The sequence below is a fragment of the Tachypleus tridentatus genome, chromosome 1 (assembly GCF_004210375.1).
Source record: "Tachypleus tridentatus isolate NWPU-2018 chromosome 1, ASM421037v1, whole genome shotgun sequence".
NCBI lineage: Eukaryota > Metazoa > Arthropoda > Merostomata > Xiphosura > Limulidae > Tachypleus > Tachypleus tridentatus.
In genome coordinates, this window is record NC_134825.1 from 75,700,936 (window position 1) to 75,723,380 (window position 22,445).

Consider the following 22,445-nt stretch of genomic DNA (forward strand, 5'->3'; position numbering starts at 1 on the left):
CTTGCCCACCACGGATGTTGAAACCCGGTTTCTAGTGTTGTTAGTACGCAGACTTATATGATCGTAAGTTATTGTTTGTTTTTGAATTTCGCGCAAAGCTACACGAGGGCTATCTGCGCTAGCCATTCCTAATTTTGCAGTGTAAGACTAGAGGGAAGAAAGCTAGTCATCACCACCCACCGCCAACTCTTGGGCTACTCTTTTACCAACGAATAGTGGGATTTACCGTCATATTATAACGCCCCCATGGCTGAAAAGGCGAGCATGTTTGGAGCGACGGGGATTCGAACCCGTGACCCTCGGATTAAGAGTCGAACACCTTAACCCACCTGGCCATGTCGGGCCTCCGTAAGTTATTAATCTGAGTTAATAGTTAGCAGTTTTTGTTTCTTTACTTTTTATGTTTTAGTGTAAACTTTGTCATGCTTTGTCACAGCCTCTTTAAAGACTATATTGAAAGAATACTCTGTGTAGTCAGACATAGGTGAACTTTATCTTTCTGCACTGATAATACACAATCAAATGAGAAAATATTTATGCTAATAACCACTTTAAGGAGTAAAAGTTTTTAAATATTCTCTAATATTCTGTAAAAATAAGGTTCTACTTTAATGAATGTTAAAAATATATTACACCCGTATTATTTAACTATAGAAACATTTTTAACTATTCGCTAGATGGCGGTTTTAGCATTACCCAGTTTCCGTGGTGTTCGGGAATAACCAAGGATCTTCTGGATGTTCGCTCTCTGTCGACAACACTAGTTCGATCTTCCACGCGATTGAACTCAGTAGATCTCGGATGAAGATGAAGAATACAGTTTCTAGCATTTGAATCTCATGTAGAGAGTTACAGATGTCAACTCAGCGAGACTTAATCTTTCCCATGATATTTCTGCATGTAAGATCTGAACGGTAACTACTGACTTTCTGTAACTAAATTAATGGCTTTTGTACCATGTGCAGCGTGCGAAAGGAAAGAAAGATATTTAAAACCTATAATGTTAATGTTCACATTGTAGTTTATACACATCTGATAAGTAATTTGAGAGAAAGAGCACTTACATTTCTGAGACTTTCAACTGATATTCAATAATTTATAAAAGGTGAGATTTTAATTTTAAGGCTTAACAGAAGTCGTAGATTAAACTACATTCTGTTATTCTATATTATCTTATTTAATCTCTATATTTCATTTATTATTAGCTACAGGTAGTGATTTTTGTAATATACGGTTTCAGAAATAATTTTTATTATGAAACCTTTAAGTAGGTAAGTTTCATAAAACTTACCTAATAGGCTGCGACATATGGAGGGGATTTCTTTTGATAAAAAAAAAAGAATAAATCGCGTTCTTTGAATTGTTAAATTACTGCAATAACGTATACATACGAAATATAAACAGAAATTAAGTAGTGATGTTTTATTTACAATAAACCCAGAAAATATAACTTGCTATGTGTAACTGTTTTAACACTCTCTATATCAATACCCAAAGGTTATATTTCTTCATAATATATAATTTATATAGTTTATGTACATATATATATATATATATTCATATATATGTAATTACCTGCTGCAAAGACGCCAAGGATTATTCATATATTCTTATAATCAATGTTGCCTCCTTAATGGATCAGAGGTAAATTTTAGGGCTTATAGTGCTATAAATGGCGGTTTGATACCCGCAATGAGTAGAACATATATAGCCCATTGTGTAGCTTTGCACTTAACAACAAACAAACACAAGTTATTGCCGATAATACCTTGATATATAAGCATAAAGAATTTTTGTTATTTTTCAACATAAAATCCATACTAACACACATACAAACATTTATATATAAGTTAATCGGTCTTAATGTTGTGAAGTTTTCAGAATTGAGGACAGTTGCTTATGTCTGTGAGTGTGTGTGCTCACTCGTGCACTAGAAACTGTTTTTGTTTGCGATTGTTTGAAAGTGAAAACTTCTTTAATGTCAGAGTTGTCTGCTGAAGGTTTCATTCATATGATCTTTGTCTTATGTTTCACCAATAATTAGAATTATTCCATATGGTTAATTATGATTATAAATAACATTACTCGTTGCAGATGTATGATTTTGTTGTTGTTGTTTTTAGTATCTATCGTACCCCAATAGCTCAGCGGTAAATCTAAGGGCTTATAACGCTATAAATCGGATCTAGATTCCTGCAATGCTCAGACCAGAGATACTCTACTGTGTATCTTTACACCTAACAACAAACAGACATTTTGTGACACATGATTTTATATTCTAACTTTATCTCTTACTTCATTACAATTCTAAAAGAAATAAGAGAATTAGCTATGATACAGTTAATAAGTGAGAATGTGCCTTAAAAAAACATTCCTTTTTCTCGGTTCTTAGCGCCTGTACTCAACATTCTACACAATATCAAAGTTTTCTTCCTTCTCTTCGCTTCTACTTAGACGAAAAAAAACTGAAATTTCTACTTTCAATACGTTCAACTTGTTAATGTTTTCTTCTCTCTCTCTACATTTTGTTTATATTCTAAGCAATTCGTTTCTAGGGAGAAGTTGGTCTCTTTGATTTTCCAAGTAAGGAAAACAACAAGCAAAACATGCTGGAAAAAAAGTTACTTCTAACAGTGAAAATTTATGACTTACATATAAGTTTCAGAGAAAACTAGAAGTAGTTAATAATGTTTCTTTAACTTCAGTATCTCGTCAATGTAATGTATCTATTTATTTTCAAAACATATCGGAATATTGTTATATTCACACTTGTGAATTGTAACATTCATGCCACATGTTATTAGTATGAATAAACAACGGTCAGGTAAAATCTTATGTATTACTAAATATTTTCGTTGAACCGTTTATTTTAATTTGTTAGTTATTTGCAAAAACAATATCCATAGTGTGGTTACAGTTATAACAATAACTTAGAAATATTCTGTTATTAAGGTTAACCCGACAGATTTTTTATTAATTTTTCCGATGGAATAATTATTCTGATTAGTTCTGTTTGTTTGTATCTTTGTCATGGCTCCAAATACCAGTAGTTATTCAGATAAAGTTAAAAAAAAAGAAATATGACCTTAAATTCGATTAATATAAATTTCAGTGTTTCGAGACACTAATTATTACATTGTAGTCTTGGGCCATGCATAAATATCATGGTGAAAAACGTATGTAATTATTGTTCTATAAGTATTAAGTGTGTGCATTGTTGCTTTTAATGTCATGAAGTCCCATTGTTAGTAAATATTTTATATTGTTTTCAGTTTATGAAGCCCTATTGTTAGCAAGTATTCTACATTGTTTTTCAATTCATCAGGCCTCATTCTTAGTAAATATTCGACAATGGATTATCAATGTCACATTAATAGCAAGTATTCTGCTTTTTTTTCTTCTTAGCTAATCAAGTCCCATTGTTAGCAAATATTCTACACTGTTTTTTTCATTGCCATCAGGTCCCACATCATATTACATTGCCACACAATGCTTGTTTTTCTTATTGCATGGCTTAAACTATATTACAATGTATTTTGCTCCATTTTCATTAAAGTTTGATTTATTGACTTATCTTAGTAACAGATGCAGGAACTGAAACTGGTTATAACTGAATCTCACTAGATAAATCTGTTTTATTTCTGTTGATCTTGTAAGACTCGTTTAAAGAGATTAAAGATTGGTTTAGAGTTTTAATCCTGAATTAAAATTATGGAGAAACTCTTATTAAATAAAAATTACCTGCTAAAATATTCGAGTAGCATTGGTTTTAAAATGACATATTTACTATGATCTCAATGATGAAAAGAATTTGAAAAACTGTAGAATATTTAAAGTGTAGTTACAGTTTCTTGTTCTTACATTTATTGATGTCTCTGGTTAGAAAGTTGAAGAAATATTAATAAATAGCTAGACCACGTTTAGCTTGCTCCTTATCACGTAACAATTTATATTTCAACAGATCATTAATTAATGTTCTTAAAAATAGGTAAATTAATACAGGAGAATGAGTTTGTTTAAAATTTTATTTGGACTTAAATTATGTTATAAGAACACTTTTATTTCACTTTTTATGTGTTATAATTGTTGGTGTTTTTCATTTCACAAGTTAATCATAACATAATAAAAAACCTAAACTATCACGTTTAGGCGGGAAAATTGCTGCGGATAAATTTGTAGGCATTAAGTAAAAACAACTGATTTACAACAGAAGTTTCAATGCATTGAATTAAGCTGTAGCAGTTATATCACGCGATGGTTTGTATTTACAAACATATATGTAAATTGCATGAGAAATTTGAAGAAATTAAAGCATCATTATAGCAAATGCAGATACTGGATGACCTAAATTAGAGCAAATTAGTTTTTAATAATTATGTATTAATTTTGGTTTACATTAATGACTGAACTCAATAAAACAAAATAATTAACAAGTTCAATATAATTATCATTAAATCAGTTGTTATAAGAATGAGAACAAATTGAATTTAAACAGTACAAAAAACAATTACCATGTTACAAACAATGTTCATACAAATAAACTAGAATTAATATTAAGAGAATAAAGTGATCTTGCTGTAGAAAGCTATTACAAAGAAGTAAACTTACCATGTTACAGGCAGTTATTACAATAAAATAATCTGAGCATGTTCCACTTACATTTCTTTATTTCTTCACTTTTCCATTAATGTTTTGCTTGTTAAAACTTTGGATTTTCTGAGTTAGTGGTATGTACGTATGAGTATTCAGTAACAGGAATTAAAACAGAATATATTCATAGAGTTAGTGCTTTGCACCAGTTCTCATTTCCTTAATCAGATAGAAAATTAAACCTCCTAAGTCGAAACAGTAATGCGTTTTGTTTTTTTTTTTTAATTAGAGCAACTAAACTTCGATCGAGCCCGGCATGGCCAGGTGATTAAGGCACTCGACTCGTAATCTGTGGATCGCGGGTTCGAATCCCTGTCACATCAAACATGCTCGCCCTTTCAGCCCTGGGGGCGTTATAATGTGACAGTCAATCCTACTATTCGTTGGTAAAAGGGTAGCCCAAGAGTTGGTGGTAGATGTGATGACTAGCTGTCTTCCCTCTAGTCCTACACTGCTAAATTAGGGACGACTAGCGCAAATAGCTCTCGTGTATTTTTGCGCGAAATTCAAAACAAACCAAACTAAAGCTCGATCGGTATATTTGATTTTTTAATTAAAATACGTTCGAAAGATTTTACTCGCATTTGACAAAAGTCATGATGAAATCTTAAGAAGTGACTTTTACGAAGCTTACGATAAAATTATAACTGCAACAATAATAGTTACTCATAATCTACTAAACATGCTTATCGAAAATGCGTAGCGAAATAACGAGTTATTTACATTCCATGCCATCTAGTGGAACTTATACAACGAAAGTATATTAAGCATTTTAAATAGCTAGTCAATCCATGACCGCAGCTTGAATACTGTCAGTGACTATGCAAAATATTTTCATTTTTCATTTTGAGTAACATAAACCAACCTAGAATATCAGGCCTGATAGCCCTTGAAATACCAAATAATCTCTCATGACATTAATTTTGATTATGTGTTTATGACAAACAAAATTCCATTCCTGCGTCATTAAAAGTCTTTTAAATAAAACCAGTCACATTGGACGTTTTCCTGACCTTATAACACCATTTCTACACTTAAACTCGAGTAACACACAAGTGAGAAAGTTATATTATAGTTAATGCGTCTGATATCGCTCTGGGAACCTGTTATTGAGACTCGTGCTATACACAAACATTAATGATTTATTTTAGACATACTGCAACTTCTCAAACTGAGTTAATTTAGGAAACATCCACAAATAAAATCTGCCATAAAGAAAACCTGGACCCCATTCGAAGCTTTCGCTGTAATAAAACTGCCAGGCGAATGTAAAACACGACCTTTCTGGTAATCCACTTTGATCCCAATGGATTTGCCTCAGAGAGTCTTATGTCATCGAGAGATATCCGTGTAGCAATGACAGTTAATTTTATCAGGAAAACGGATATGTTTTTGTTGTTATGGATATTCAGTTTCTCTTTTATACGCACGAAGTCAACATATCTCTTAGTGTTTTCACTGGATCGGATATAACTCTTCCAGAAATAGACAAGTCATGTTACTAAATTTCGCAGTATACGATATATTCTTATAACACATGTTTGGGTCGTGGGACAATTAGTTTAGCAGTTTTCGTTGTCACGATACACTCCCTCGCGTCGTATTTGAGCTCGAGATATATCGCATGCTAGACAAGTGTTCTATCAACTGAGCTAAAGGGCTAAGTGTTCACCAGGAAATACTTTTTAACAACTCAAATTATCACAAATATGCGGAATGGTTTATTATTAGAAACTTAATTTGAATTTTTTTTAACAAGTGCGAGTCTACAATAGGTGTTGTCCTTATACCAAGGATAAGCGAATATGATCCATTAAAGGCTGTATTCAACTGTGAAAGGGTTAACTTCCTGTTATATAAAGTACACGATTTAGCTTTCACTAATCAGGGGTAAGCATATATAATCCACTAACTGGTGTTGAGATCATGAAAAGGTTAACTTGCAAAAATACAGACTGTGTTTTAATAATAATAAAGTGTTATGCACATTAAGCATATTACGTGTGTGTGTTTTCTTGGAGCAAAACCACGTCGGACCATCTGCTGAGTCCACCAAGGGAATCTATCCCCTGATTTTAGCATTGTAAATCCGTAGACTTCGGGGGACAAGCATATTGCTTATGCAATGTTACCTATTAGTTCAGATATTCGAATTCTGTTCTCCTGCATGATATATGACAGATATCGCAATAAGTTTCCTTTCATAGTATATATAAATGTTATCTATGCGTTCTCTGGCAGTCACGCAAATGGTTGTTTCTTTATTTCGTAAGCAACTAATATAGCGTTAGGATACTTATGATCTATGTCTGATTACGTTTATTTATATAAATCACAGTAGGGAGTAGTTTTGATAAAAGTCTTAGGAAACATAAAAATAAGTAGATAATCTAGGATCAACCTTAGTGTTTTGGACGTAAAAAACATAAAAGTGAAACTTTTTTTATGATCTCTAGACAAATTATTCTTTTATCTATTTAACCTATTTTTGTTTTGTTTTTTAAAATTTCTCTGGCTAAACAGAAATTGGAAGCAAGAAAATAGTTTCAGCAATTATCTCTTTTGCGTTGTCATAGTAACTAAATGTCGTCTTGTGAGTGGCTTGGTCATAAGTATTTGAGAAATCCAGTGCCGCGCTTAACATTCGAGACGTTGGTAGAATGACTGTGCGTGTGTGTGTTAACCCTTTCGTTGATAAAACTATTAGTTGAATGTTGTGGTTTCCAGATTCCTGATCTAAAACATCTATTATAATTTGATGCTAACACCACTCTTTCAAGTATACTGTTCCATTAGCTTAGCATTTGGATTTACACCTTTTGACACAGAATGTCAACTGTAGCGCCAGTTCCTCTGCTAACCAGTCTTGGTTCGGTAGAGTGTAATGGTTTTACTTGTACTATTTGTTCTGCTCTTCATTGTGATTCAAAAACAGTTGTTTTATTATATTGCCATTGTACAAGATTTAAAAGAATATTTGCCAGCCCCTGATTTTTTTAAGTGGCTTCAACTAAAATAGTTGTTGTTCTTTTTCTTGGTTCTTCATCAGTTATTCAAAACATTCAACACAAAGTTAGATCCATAAAATGTAATACGGAGACCTAATGTGGTATCGTTTTATACACGATCAGTGATGAAAACGTCACGTCTCAGTACCTTTGGTAACACACCGAGTTTAGACATTACTCCTACATATCTTGAACTGAGTGATACATAGGTTCAAGAAAACCGAACGGAAAATAACACACACAACCAATCATATTGTAAACAAACAAATAATGAACATCGACCAAATGGAGATTACAAAATAAATATAGATGAGTGAAATAAGCAATTTAGGTAGACACATCTAATAACTTATTTATAGGTTAGTTTGAAGGTTCAAATATGCCTGCAATACAACTCATGTAATGTATCATTATATTTGCAACGAAGAATTTGGTTGCAGAGCAAGTGATTTATTTATTCTATTCTTATTTTGAAAATATTTGAAAAAATTTGGTTGTAGAGCAAGTGATTTATTTATTCTATTTTTATTTTGAAAATATTTAAAATTTAAGCATTAACAACTTTGACACACAATCAATATCTAATTGACGATATTTGTACCCAGTAAAAAATCTAACTACTATCAAACATTAAAAACTTTGACATTTAGTCAATATCTAATTGACGATATTTGTATCAAGTCAAAAATCTAACTACTATTGAACATTAACAACTTTGACACTTGGTCAATATTCAACTACTGTTAATTGACGATCTTTGTACCCAGTCAAAATTTAACAAATTTAAAACACTGATGACTGACAGTCAATCAAATCCCAACTAGCAAGAAACATTGACGACAATGATGTCCAATGAAAACCTAATTATTGTGAAATATTGACTACACTCAGTTAAATTGTAACTACTGTGCAATATCAATGACTCTGACATCCAGTCAAAACCTAAATACTGTTAAACACCAACAATTTGACAGCCAGTATAAATCCAAAATATACTAAGAAATTTTTATTTTAATTATTGTGAAAAGATGGCGACCCTTTTTTATCTCATTTTAAACATTGATCATACATTTTTATTGGTAATTTAACCACTTATACATCGTTCCAAGTAATGCAAAGTTCTGTTATAACGATTGTATAAACGACCAATCTTAAATCAGTATAAATAAGCATACTGTAGATTTTATGGTCCTTCATATCTAAATTTCAACCCACTATAACTATAAGAGTACTTTAACAGCCAAATGTGAAGCCTAATATAAAGTTGTTGTATGAAAGAAAGTAGGTGAAGAAAATATTGCACAAACACTACTTCTTCACTTTACAGTTATAAACTATGACTTCTTTATTTCATGACAGAAAAAAAAGACATAAAGACTTTATTTATCACCCTTTTGGTCTATTTCTCTGAATGAGGTCAATTATTAACTAACGATTTATTATTCTACTTTAGAATTTGTTTTATTTTTAGCAGAAATAACAACTAATGATTAAATTATGTTAATAATAAAAAAAGGTTTGTTTGTTTCTCTCTGCTTTAAAGTGAAGCTACACAATAGACCATCTGCACTTTGTCCAACAAGAACTATGCTCCAGATTTTAGCGTTGTAATTATTTGTGCATGTGTTTCTCTTATAGCAAAGCCATATCTGGCTATCTCCTGCGTCCATCGAGGGGAATCGAACCCCTGATTTTAGGATTGTAAATCCAGAAACTTACTGCTGTCTCAACAAGGGGCACCGTTGTAAATACGTTGACCCACCGGTAGACAAGAAAGAAGGATATATGTAATTTACAACTGCTAAGTTGATTATCAAAGCCGTCAGTTGAAATTCAGGAAGAAAATTCTTTCTCCTTTTACTTATCTTTTTTCTTTCGCAACTTTAACTTAAATCTACATATGTGTTTCTTACGGGTTTATTTTTACAAAAGAATAAGAAAAACTTGATTTGAAATTGACTACAAGCAAAATCATTATAAGATACAGAAAGAAAAACGCGAATTAAAAAAAATAAAAATTAGAAGAAAACTCATTATTTTTTGCTCTTTCAAACAACCCCAACATTCTGAGAGTGTAGCCGAAAAGCCTGTAAAATATACCCTGATGATGGAGCCCCATCTAGCCTTTAAATAATAGGTAATAAAAAAAAGTAGCATACTAAGACAAAAGAATAATAAAGCTTTAGTTGCTTACAAAAGTAAGCGATAGACATAAAAGTATTTGTTGTTACTGATCTTTCATTATTACATTCAAACTTCCTTGATTTCCAGTTGCACCTTTTAAAAAGGTTTGAAGATACTACACAGCGTGCATATTTACTTCACCTTTATTTTGCTAGTACAGTAGTAAACATCTGATTGCTTGACATTTTCTTTGATAAATAACCTTTTGTATATCTGGAAACTGAACATCTGCTGGGTTTATATTTAATTCTTCAAATTGTAGCTGTTTGATCGTTCTTGCGTGAGCGTGGAGCATACTAAAGGCTTATGGGTTACTTATACATGTTGTGAATTTCCATTCATTTAGCGTATGAATATATACATCCTCATCCCAAGAGTCCAAGAAAATAAATAATCGCTTAATTGCATTTCCAGGTGTATTAAACATTGCTATGATGATGAATTTGGAAAAACTCCTATACCCCACTAATAGCACTAAAACATTCACGTGCTGTGCCTAATCCAAACTTTATTACAAGTATTTACATATATCTATACATGTAACAATCGCTGATCGTATTAAAGAGCAAATCTACACAGTGGATTATCTGTGCTCTACCCACCACATGTATCGAAGCTCAATTTCTAGTGGTATAAGTCCTTAGACATATCGTTGCGTTACTGGAGGGCTGTAAAAATCTAAATATTAATATTGTACATGTTTTTTTTTTGTCTGTGTAAGTAACATATCGTTGTAAGGAACATCAAACAGTATATGCTTGCTAACAGATGTGATGTTTGATATTTTATTTGTTTTATTGGATGAGTCTCCTACAGTGTTATAGTATGAAAGCAGCCACACAAAAATTGAGCTTATATTTGGAAAACATTCCACACAGTAATATCAATAAACTTCTTGTTTTTACAGATATTCAATCTTTGGAACCACTGAATATCCATGTTTATAAAATCGTCCCTTATTCTGAAATCCGAACTCTTTAATAATAATATATCAAAATATCCCCCATGGAAACAGCAACGGTAGAGAGGCTTTCTAGAATGGATTTCATTCAATCCCTAATGGTAGTGGTGCAGTTAAGCATAATGAAAACGATGGAAGACAACAAAACCACGACTTCTGAAAGAAAGTCTGAAATTCTGAACATTCGTCATTAGGTGTCATTTCAACAAGGAGAACTTTTCGTGACTTAAAGATATTTTGCTGACGAAAACACTTCCGGTGAAATAGGCTTCTATTCAAGTACCATAAAAAGTATAAGAGTTTATAATATGGCAGGAAATGCGTTGACCACCTGCGTACCTGCTGAAACGAGTAACAGGCCTACGCCGCAAGGCACTGGATATGATAGCAATCTTAAATATACTGCTAAATCTTCTTTATATTGGAACTCAAACTTCAGCTCAAACTTTTCCGGCCAATCTGTTTTAAATGATGTAAGGAACATAAGTGACAAACAAACTATGTCTCATCATAAAAATGTGGCTGACAAAGAAAAAGTAAATACTGAAGATATAAAAATAACTTATACCAGTTGTGAGCGCTGTAAAGGTGAGAAACATTTTGTGAAAAAAATAAAATATTTTATCCTAGTGGCATATTAAGACATTATACACGTAAATAATAGTGACATATAATTAGCTTTGCCATCAAAGTCCTAGATGCTGTTTGAGAAATGTAATGTATCATGAGTAACATAAACCAAATAAAAACTGTGATATAAATAATTCAAAATAAAACAGATTATTAAACGATAATATTTTAAAATTACATTATCAGTTGCAATACTGAATTGTCTTTTTTCTTTTGCTAGCATTTTACTGACTAAAGCATATTATTAGGTACGCATGTCTGGTGTTTTACATCTAATTGGTTGGCACTTTTTCGTTGTTTATTTGGTAGCAGCTGAGCTGAAAACTGGAGCAAAACTAACTGTTAGTTTGATAGCAGCAGTCTCACAGCTCGGCTGAAAATTACAACAAATATGGAAAGACTAGGATCTTTAGATGTGTTCTATTAGGTTGAGGAATAATTCGTGAGCGGTTTTAAATAATTTCATTCAAGCATTACATGCAAGACTATACAATACTCCAATGCATGAACACATTACACCCAAAACATTTATTATGATACTTTATTTTATGTAATACCTAGCTATATAGTATGCATTGTTTTAAACGAAATTGCAAGAAATTAAATGCGAAAAGCAGATGGTGTCGAAAATGCTCGATTTTGTCCACTTGACATTCCATTTAATGAGCTGAAAATGAAAGCAAAAATTAAAGACATATGAAAATCAAACACACCATCTATTAGAGCAAAAAATTATCTACCAAATGACATGAAATATTTTGCGAAAGCGTTTCATTTATGAATATATTTTTTTAACTTGAAAAAACGCTCACGAATTATTCCTCAACCCAATATTTAGAAACTTTTATGGTATTCAACAACCAGTAACTGAATGTATTTTGAATTCCAAATAAGAACTATGAAATGAGACAGGTTGTCAATTGTTTGATTTAATCACTATTATAAGCAACATTTTAAAAATTAAAACGTTATTTTTTAACAATAGTGAACGACTAGAAACATAATTAATACGGCTTGAATTAGGTATAATGTAATAAATTACAAATTGATGCATCAGGTTTCACTAACGTCCACCTTGCATTACCAGTTTCACCGAAAAAATGTAAGACAGATTGTCTGTAATAACTGAATAATAATGACGTTATCAAAACCACAACTTGTAAGAGACAAGCATGTAAGTTACAAAAAACAAAAAACAAAATGAAAGATAGCTGTGGGATATTTATTTAATCAATAAAACTTAAGGTCTATTTGTGTTGATTTATATGTTGTATATTTTATGATGATAACATCGTGGGCAGATACCATGTGCTTGACATTATAATTTTGTTTAAATACTGGAGATTGACATAGTTTGGAATTTATAATAATACATCTACGCACACATAAGTAGCGTCCGCAATAACAGGAGGATCGATAAGACTGCATTGACGTACCAGTGACTATGGAAGAAATGAGGGTCATAATATTATACTAATAACAGGGTTAATGAACCATTTAAATTAAGTGAGCAGAAATAACTAGACATATAAGCCAGAAGCTGACACAGAAACAGAAAAGATTTATTGGGTGAATTCTGTAGGCAAAAATCTGTCACCTACTCCAAGCTGTCTATGATCTAGACTCTTACATAACTAGAATGTAACGTTTCGAAACTTTACCACAGGACGCTTTCATAATCACCCTTTCAAATTGCACCAGTCAAAAAACAATTAAAAGTAAATTATATTTCTATACGCGAATGTCGGTTAAGCGATCCAGAAAAGAAATCACCTTTCTGGCTAAGAAGGCCTAACAGACTCATGAGGACACAGAGACGAGTATAAAGATGGCTTATTCCTACTTTTGAAATCATAGTTGTAGATGCATAAATAGGTTTGATATGAAAAAATATCTTAGTTGCAGATATTTGTACTTTGTCTCCCTTCACTAAACAGGATAACAGTTTTAGTAGGAAAAAAAAACAACTGAAATTTTGTACCTAACGTTTATTTTTTGGCAAGAGAACGAAACATTTGCCAAATGTTACACGAAACATTAACTGAAATCTTGAAAGCAATGTTTTATATTAATTCTATGCAAATAAAAAATACCAGAATCCTCCTTCTTCTAATTGACAGACAACTGATTTTAAACATTTTTTATCATTTATGTCAGACATCTGATTTTAATTTTTATCATTTGAGCGTCTTGCGGAGATAACAGTTCTTTTGAAAATTCTTTATTATTTACAGTTCTGTTTAAAAAGCAGGAATAACCTACTTTAATCCCACTATATTTTGCCAAGAAAGGGTATTCTTTGTAAATACAAATATAAAACTTGCTTTAATGCGTAAAAACATAAACCAAATAAGAAAGAAAAGGTCTGTGTAATAACTTCTTATAACCAATGAAAATTATTGAATTAAATGTGAATTTAAAATATTCGAATAAAAAGTAAAAATAAATAATTTAATTTTGAATAATGAGAATCAGATCATAAAACTGAATACATAAAATTTCTTTATAATAACCTACAGTAATAGGTTAATAAATTCTATGTCGTATTCTATCAGCAACATTGTTACCTTAGTAAAACAAAGTATTATAAAGTAATGAGAAGCCTCACAAACGACTGAAGAAATACTGAGTGGAAATTTTAAAACATAAAAAAGATATAGTTAGTACTCTACTAAAGCTTAATATAATATAGAAACTAGCATGGAATATGTATATACTTTTTTAGAAACTTTTACTTTAAAAATGTGCATTTTTTATTATTTGTTTAATTGGTTCACATAATTATTGACTGTAATTTTATTAGTTTGCACTCATGAAGAGTCAAACAATCTAGAAGTAAAACTAGCGCAACTACAGGAGAAGAACGAAAAACTGAACCAATCTAATAAATCCCTCTATCGAGAGATAGAGGAACTTCAATGTTACAAAGAGAAAGTAAACAGTGAAGGAAATAAAGATGTTTCTTGCAACGTAAAGCGGTTGGAAAAAGAACTCGAGCACACCAAGGAAGCTTTAACAGGTTGGAAGTTTTATATAGATTGTTTAAAGACTAACAGATTACTTAATCTATTAGCCTACAAAAGAAAATTCAGTTCATATACCATAATGATGTCAATATGCTATTCCACATAATGAGAAGTACACATGAATTGTCAACGATAAATATTCTAAAGCTAAATAACGGTGACAGTGGATCCCAAATTAACCTATAATGCTTAAAATGAATAAAAATTAACATCATTCTCTTTTCAAAGGACTTTCTGTTCTAAAACCTTTATAGAACCACACTGTAGTCCCACAGTACTGTGCAATCTAAAATAAAGTCTAGATCCACAATAATGGAATACCAACTTTATATGTCGTCTTTGATCTAAAGCGTGAACTTTCCTCTGACTTGGATAACACTGGCAATAAGTTTCGTTCACGAAGTAAATAATATTATACCCTATGAATTTGTAACAAACGTTGAACAGAAGACGATACGTGAAATTGTCAGAACTTGTATCCGTATAAATTTAGTTTTGTTCCGTTATCGTGGGTTTAAACAGTATTTTGTAAATTAATTTCTAACGTTAAGAAAAGCTTTGTTTAAGACAGTGTTATCTAAAGTGCATTTTATAAACTTTGGAATTAAGATACATCGATTCTATCACCAACTTTTTGAACTTAATTTTATAAATTTATTACATAAAAAATTGTTTGTGGGTGAATGACTGTTAGTTTCAGTATATGTACGAGTCTTACACGCAAAAAATTTCAATTAAACATAACCACCACAGTGCATCAATCCCACTAGTCTCCCTAGTCATTTACACTTTTAGTTATGTAGCAGACTAGAATATCAGATGAGTAAGTATGAGGTGACAAGATGACTGATATGAAACAAATCGACAGGTAACTTGAGAGTTAAGAAGTCCATTATTACCTTTTAAACCTTAGCTAAAAATGTTTTGATTTTACAAATGTAACAATATATATATTTATTTTTACATGAGTTAATTGGATATTTAAGAAAAATATTATCTTGGACTATAAAGGTTAAAGCTGAATCTCGAAATTTAGGTACTAATTTGATACAATTTGTAAAATAATTTTATGCAGTTAAATTCATTCAAATAAAACACTTCTTGAAAATAGCATAAAGAGTTGAACGTCTACGCGAGTTTTTATTAGAAAGTAGTTTGGTTTGTTTTTTGAATATCGTTCAAAGGTATTTGAGGGCTATTTGCGTTAAGTGTCCTTAATCTAGAAGTGATAGACTAGAGAGAAGGCAACTAGTCAACACCACACACAGCTCCTTACCAATAAATTGTAGGATTTAGCACTACTTTATAACGCCTCCATGGACAAAAGGGAGAACATATTCAATGATGGGACTCGAACCCACAACCCGAACATTGTAAGAATTGTTTGTTTTTGAATTTCGCACAAAGCTACTCGAGGGCTATCTGCGCTAGCCGTCCCTAATTTAGCAGTGTAAGACTAGAGGGAAGGCAGCTAGTCATCACCACCCACCGCCAACTCTTGGGCTACTCTTTTACCAACGAATAGTGGGATTGACCGTCACATTATAACGCCCCCACGCCTGGGAGGGCGAGCATGTTTAGCGCGACGCGGGCGCGAACCCTCGACCCTCGGATTACGAGCCGCACGCCTTACGCGCTTGGCCACGCCGGGCCCCATTATAAGAATTAAGAAGTACAATCAGTTATTTGATGTTTTCAGCTCGAAACGTTTTTTTTTTTATCGCAAGGTCATACGATTGTATCGTAGAAACGATTGTTAGGTATTTAAAGAAACAAACTCTACACCCAGTTTAACGTAGGTTAAAACAAATTTTAAAATGATATTTTTAAAATACGTGATAGATATCTGTGTGCGGTTTTGCAAAACATTTTGTCAATTACAACTTTCGTATTAGAAATATTTCAGTGTTTAATTCTGTATTATAATTTAAAGGAATGTATATTCATTTTTCTTTCTAAATAAAAAAAATAGAATGTAGAAAATCGACTTTGATTTCCATTCATTTTACATTTACTAGGTGTGTAGTGTGTATATGTTTCTGAATATTTATTCGTATTGATTTTAGATAAATATCGAGCCTGGTAAAACTGAGAATCGACCACTTCTTGTGTATAATGGGGGAATTTATGGCGTTCTTATTACACGTTTTTGAATAATATCATCTGTGTAAAAAATACAAAATACCATTTTGGCGTTCTTATTAGATGTTTTTGAATAATAACATCCATATAAAAATACAAAATAGAACGGGAAAATATTTCTGGCGTTCTTATTATATGTTTCTGAATAATATCAGCCACGTAAAATACACAAAATACAACAGGAAGCTATTTTTGACGATTTTATTAGATGTTTTTAAATAATAGAATCTATAGAAAAATACAAAGTAGAACAGGAAATCATTTTTGGCGTTTTTATTAGATGTTCTTTGAATAATAGCATCAATAGAAAAAATATAAAATACAAGAGGAAATAATTATTACATGAATTCGAACCTTACTCGCTAGCTTTCAGGTTTAAATGTTTAGTATATTGACAGATAGTATCCTTACCTTTCACCACATACGGACATGTATAAACACACCCCACTATTTATTAACTTGGACGGATGGACAAGTATTATGTAAATTTTACAAAGATTAATTCAATCATGTTGTTTTTCCACACACGTGACGAGAATATTTCTGAAACTGATAAATAGATATTATTGACAGATTTTTTTTTCGGAACATTGGAGTTTCTTTGTTGAAATGTTCGAAGCCTGAAATCCTAATTAGTCACATTATAGACTGTTTTTCACAAACTCGTATAACCGTATCGCACTTCAAATAATGTTTAACAGTGTAGTTATACGTGTGGATGATTTTAGTCGTTATTTCCGTCTCAGTTATGGACAACACTAAGGATTATGTCGCTCAACTGATAGAACAAATCGATGAACATGGCTGGAAGCCACGGCATTATCTCTAGCTGTGTGACTTTTTTCAATGAAATATATACATAGCAGTTAAATAAACGCTGTTAACAACTTGTGTTTTATCTAGATACTCTTTTTGTTGTAACTTCAATGCAGAGACTATAAGACAAAATATCACTGGGCTGCTAGACTAGTTGATGTTAGTAGCCTCATCCCTATATCCATGTAGAGCTGTTACGAATAATACACAGATATAATTATCTTCATTTTAATTCGCGTCTTATTACTTATAAGCATATATATATATATTTCTGTGTTTGTGTGTGATACGATGTTATTAGATTGTTTTGGGCTATACGTGCATACCAATGCGGTACTTTTCATAAGTGTTAGTACTTGAGAATGGTCAATAGGGCTTCTGTTTACTCTTACATGCAATGAAAGCTGTTTTTTCATTGATCATCTCTTATTAATATCTTTGTTTTGTTAGTCAAAGAAACAAACCTTATCTGTTTCTAATCGATCTGGCTGGAAACCTATGCTGCACATGAATCCCAAATGTAGTTCTATCTCTGTATGCTCTAGCTCTGAAACACGACAGGAAGAGGCTGAAGGGAGAGAAGTTCCAGCTTCTGAATCACATGAAACAACTTTACAGCACTTTAGAAGATAAAGAGAAGGAACTGAGAGACTTCATCAGAAACTACGAACAGCGAATGAAGCAAAGTGACGAAAAGCTGAAACAAGTAAGTTTATTATAAAGCAAAAGTGAAACATCATTTTAAGTACGTCTAGCTGTTAAGCTTTAAACCAATGTGTTAAAGACTACTGTTTTATTACAATGTTTGTGCTTTTACTTATTTAACAAAGCAAGTGAATAAAGTAAATAAGGATCAACTACACTGAATATCACATTATCAAAATTAAGTATTTTGTATATCTAGAAAGTTTCATATGAAGTATTATTTTATTCTTTCCATTTAACTTGGAATTCACAAAAACTGTTATAACTCAGTGACAAGTGGTGAATCTAACGTAATTTATTTTTTTAGCGTTTCATACATCAACTGACAAGCATGAAATATATGTATGTCATATATTAAACTTTTCCAATAGGAAATACAACCTTCTGTACATATTTTAACACTTGTCAATAGATTGCACACAATTATTACATTGTTCAATATTCCATAAGGCCTCTGATTGAAGTCTCTCATTGTGAAGAACTGAAACTGGCACTCTCTCTAAGACTTAGAAACTGTTAATATATTTCTAATAGTTACCACATTCATCACACCAACAAAAACTAGAAAACAAAGGCAACAACAAAACGGGCAAACAGCAAACCAAACATAAGTCGTTGTGTGTGAAAAACTGACTTGTTAATCAACTGGGCTAATCTTTTGATGTCGAATATTCAACTATATTTGCATTAAGGGAATAAATAGTTCCTCGTTTTAAATGTTTGCTTAATCGAGGTGTTATAAAGAAATAAGACACTGATAAATTATAATTATAATATCAAAATGATATTAGTTACTGGTTCATATCTCTCATACTTAGACGAGTTTTTGTTACGAAAATAAAATTTCATGAAAATTAGAACAGAAGTTTAATTGAAACTTATACAAACACGGCAGTTCAAGGCTTAAAATCATTACTACTTATACGATGGAAAAGTAAATTACTCGACTGGTAAAAAATGAAAAATCCTCTCAAAACACTAAACTTCTCATGTTTAATTCGCTTCCAGTATTTACTTCGTAATAATCATTAAGCTTTGGGAAATTTGGTATTTCCATTAACAATTCAAAAACGGAAAAGAGCAGAACTTATTAGCTTAATTAGTTCTGCATATATTTTTGATGACCAAAGGGCACCAGTGATTTTACGTTCTGTCGGCCCAGTTGCTGCAGGTTTTATATTCCCTGAACTATTAAGCCTCACTGTTCACAACAGCAGTTAGCTGATGGATAATGTTGCGATTAAACTACTCATTCATTATGGCATTAATGAGAAAATCTCGAATTGTATTCGATGATTCGAAAAGGCATTCTATGTAAAAAAAAATAATAATTAAAATAAACAACAAAATGGAGGTACGAAACATTTTCTAAGTTGAATCGCTAACGTAGAATACCGTGCAATGTGTGAATTTTCTGAAATTGTCCTCAGTGTTTTTTGCAAGTAAACTGCTTGAGACTTTAATGATTTTTGTTGCTTCTAACTTTACATCTGCAGTATTTTTATTGACATGATAATCCATTAAGCTTTATCTTGTTTCTCGAGGGGTCTGTGAAATATTACTTCGTGAAGGAAATAAGATATGTATGCCATGATCTAGTGTTCTAACTATATATTATGACGTGTTTCGTATCATTTTTTCTCTACCTTTGCTGATATTTTACCAAAATCGTTTTCATTCTAAGCTACCAGAACTCAAACATACACAAGTGAAACATACTTTATTCAAGAGGTTTGTTTGTTTTTGAATTTCGCGCAAAGCTACATGAGGGCTATCTGAGCTAGCCGCCCCTAATTTAGTAGTGTAAGACTAGAGGGAAGGCAGCTAGTCATCACCATCCACCGCCAACTCTTGGGCTACTCTTTTACCAACGAATCCCGAATTGGGATTGATCGTCACATTATAACGCCCCCACGACTGAAAGAGTGAGCATGTTTGGTGCGACCGGAATTCGAATCCGCGACCCTCAGATTACAAGTCGAACGCCTTAAACCATCTGGCCATGCCGAGCTCTTATTTAAGAGAACTTGTGTGTGCATTTAGTTATAGCAAAACCACATTGACTATCTGCTATGTCTACCCCGGGAATCGAACTCCTGATTTGAGCGTTGTAAATTCCAAGGACTTAAAATGATATAATAATAATGTTACTTTACGTAATCTAAATTAGACTGAATATTAAAATTTTATTATCGTTTTTATATCCGCGTTTAGAGTAGGAAATATCTTGAGATATTAATAAATTTTACTTATTACTACGTTCTCCAATTGCAGAATGCCATATTTTAAACTGAAACTAAGGAAGTTTCATTATAATAAAGATAAAAACACATTTTTGCGCAAATAAAATAACGACAATAAATAATTTCGTATAAACACGCTTGCAAACAGCACAAAATCATATTGGAAAACGAAGGTCAGATGTTGGAAATATGAGAAACCAAAATTAACGAAATATCACAGATTGAAGTAAAGAAGTCATGTAATATGATATTTATTATAATAATTAGACTGCTATATGTGGCATTAAAGATAAAGCTCATTTATAGTTTTTATAGGGTCACCGAAGTGTTGCTTTCGTTCACTTTCCGGTTTGTTGCATTCGGTGTGGGGCCCGGCATGGCCAGGTGGTTAAGGCATTCGACTCGAAATTCGAGGGTTGCGGGTTCGAATCTCCGTCACACCAAACATGCTCGCCCTTTCAGCCGTGGGGGCTATGTAATGTGACGGTCAATCCAACTATTTGTTAGTAAAAGAGTTGCCTAAGATTTGGCGGTGGGCGTTGATGACTATCTGCCTTCCCTCTAGTCTTACACTGCTAAATTAGGGACGGCTAGCGCAAATACCCCTCCTGTAGGTTTGCGCGAAATTCATAACAAACAAATACTCGGTGTGACATTAAGTAGTAGGCTTGTGTTACAAAAAAAACAAACAAATAAAAAACGTTACTTCTTTCATCTTATCCTAGAGGAAATAATCAAATCAAATGAAAAAAGACAAAAGATGTTTTTTTATTTACTGCTAACTTATATGCGAATGTTGGATATTTCCTTTGTATAATTGCCAATGTAGTAAAGAGTGTGGCGTTGCATAATAGTTAACTTTCCCCGAGCTATGTTTATTTCTTTTTGGATACTTGCGTAAAGGTACTCTTGAGCTATTCACACTAGCCGTGCCTAATTTTAAACTACTAATCAACAGCACCCACAGCTAACTCTTGGGATGCTGTTGTCTTTCTTAATATGAGGATTTGACGCACATCCCTGTAATGGATCAACTTCTCCAAGACTGATATTTTTCTCGTAAAGAGTCGCATACGAGTAATATGCACATCTGTAACTTAGTAAACAACCTCTGAGCATTGCTTGTTTCTTCCGAGAATGTGAATCCGGTGACTCATTGATCACGGTCTGTTACCCTACAATTGTGCTATGCTATGGAACTCTACATGAATTTAAGGAGTGACAGTCAAATATTACTATTAATTCAGAGAAAAATACCCCAAGGTTTAGCGATGGGTGGTTTTGACTAGTTGCCTTCCTTCCAGTCTCTCATTTCAAAATTAGGGACGGTTAGCGCGGATATTCCTCGGATATTTTTGAGCAAACTTCGACAAACAAACAAACCTTTTTCGAAAATTCTGAAATAAACAGGCAAAACAAAATATCAAACATTCATGTTGAATCAATTATTTTTCTAGTAATTTAACGAAATCCGGTACTTCAAACTGGTCAATATGGTATTATGTCTACAGGCAAAAATACAAAGGCTTCTGTTTAGTTATGAATGATAGACTAATTCTGATCGATTGCGAATTTCCGCAACGCTGGAATGTTATCGAGTATGTTCTATGGATTTGACTTCAATAATTTCCGTAGAATATATTAAGGAAGAACCATAACAGATATCAGGGTTTGTAACTTTGTCAATGTTTACGGTTAGTAGCCTTTTATATGGATTATCTTCTATTCTAATACACATCTTGTCTGTTTGTTTGTTTTGGAATTTCTCGCAAAGCTACACGAAAGCTATCTGCACTAACCGTCTGTAATTTAGCAGTGCAAGGCTAGAGGGAAGACAGCTAGTCATCACCACCCACCGCCGACTCTTGGGCTACTCTTTTACCAACAAATAGTGGGATTGACCGTAATTATAACGCCCCTACGGCTGAAAGGGCGAGCATGCTTGATGTGACGGGGATTCGAACCCACGACTCTCAGATTACGAGTCGAGTGCCTTAACCACCTGGCCATGCTGGGCCCGTATTTATTTCAGAAAATTCGTGTCAGGAATATCTTTGCTAACAGTAATCCTCTTTTTTCA

General features: G+C 32.5%; 1 protein-coding gene across 2 annotated transcripts in view; it reads left to right on the forward strand.

Annotated features, from left to right (window-relative positions):
* Positions 1 to 22,445, forward strand: part of LOC143252726 (kazrin-like) — a 75,118-nt gene that overhangs the window by 26,445 nt on the left and 26,228 nt on the right. Inside the window, exons 3-6 of one of the 2 annotated variants that reach the window (XM_076505308.1) lie at positions 678 to 1,105; positions 10,750 to 11,391; positions 14,237 to 14,452; positions 17,963 to 18,123. In XM_076505308.1, coding sequence (XP_076361423.1) covers positions 11,112 to 11,391; positions 14,237 to 14,452; positions 17,963 to 18,123 — 657 coding nt within the window. In that variant the 5' untranslated portion in view covers positions 678 to 1,105; positions 10,750 to 11,111. The remainder of the gene's footprint in view (positions 1 to 677; positions 1,106 to 10,749; positions 11,392 to 14,236; positions 14,453 to 17,962; positions 18,124 to 22,445) is intronic. The other variant, XM_076505317.1, reaches the window with a different exon arrangement.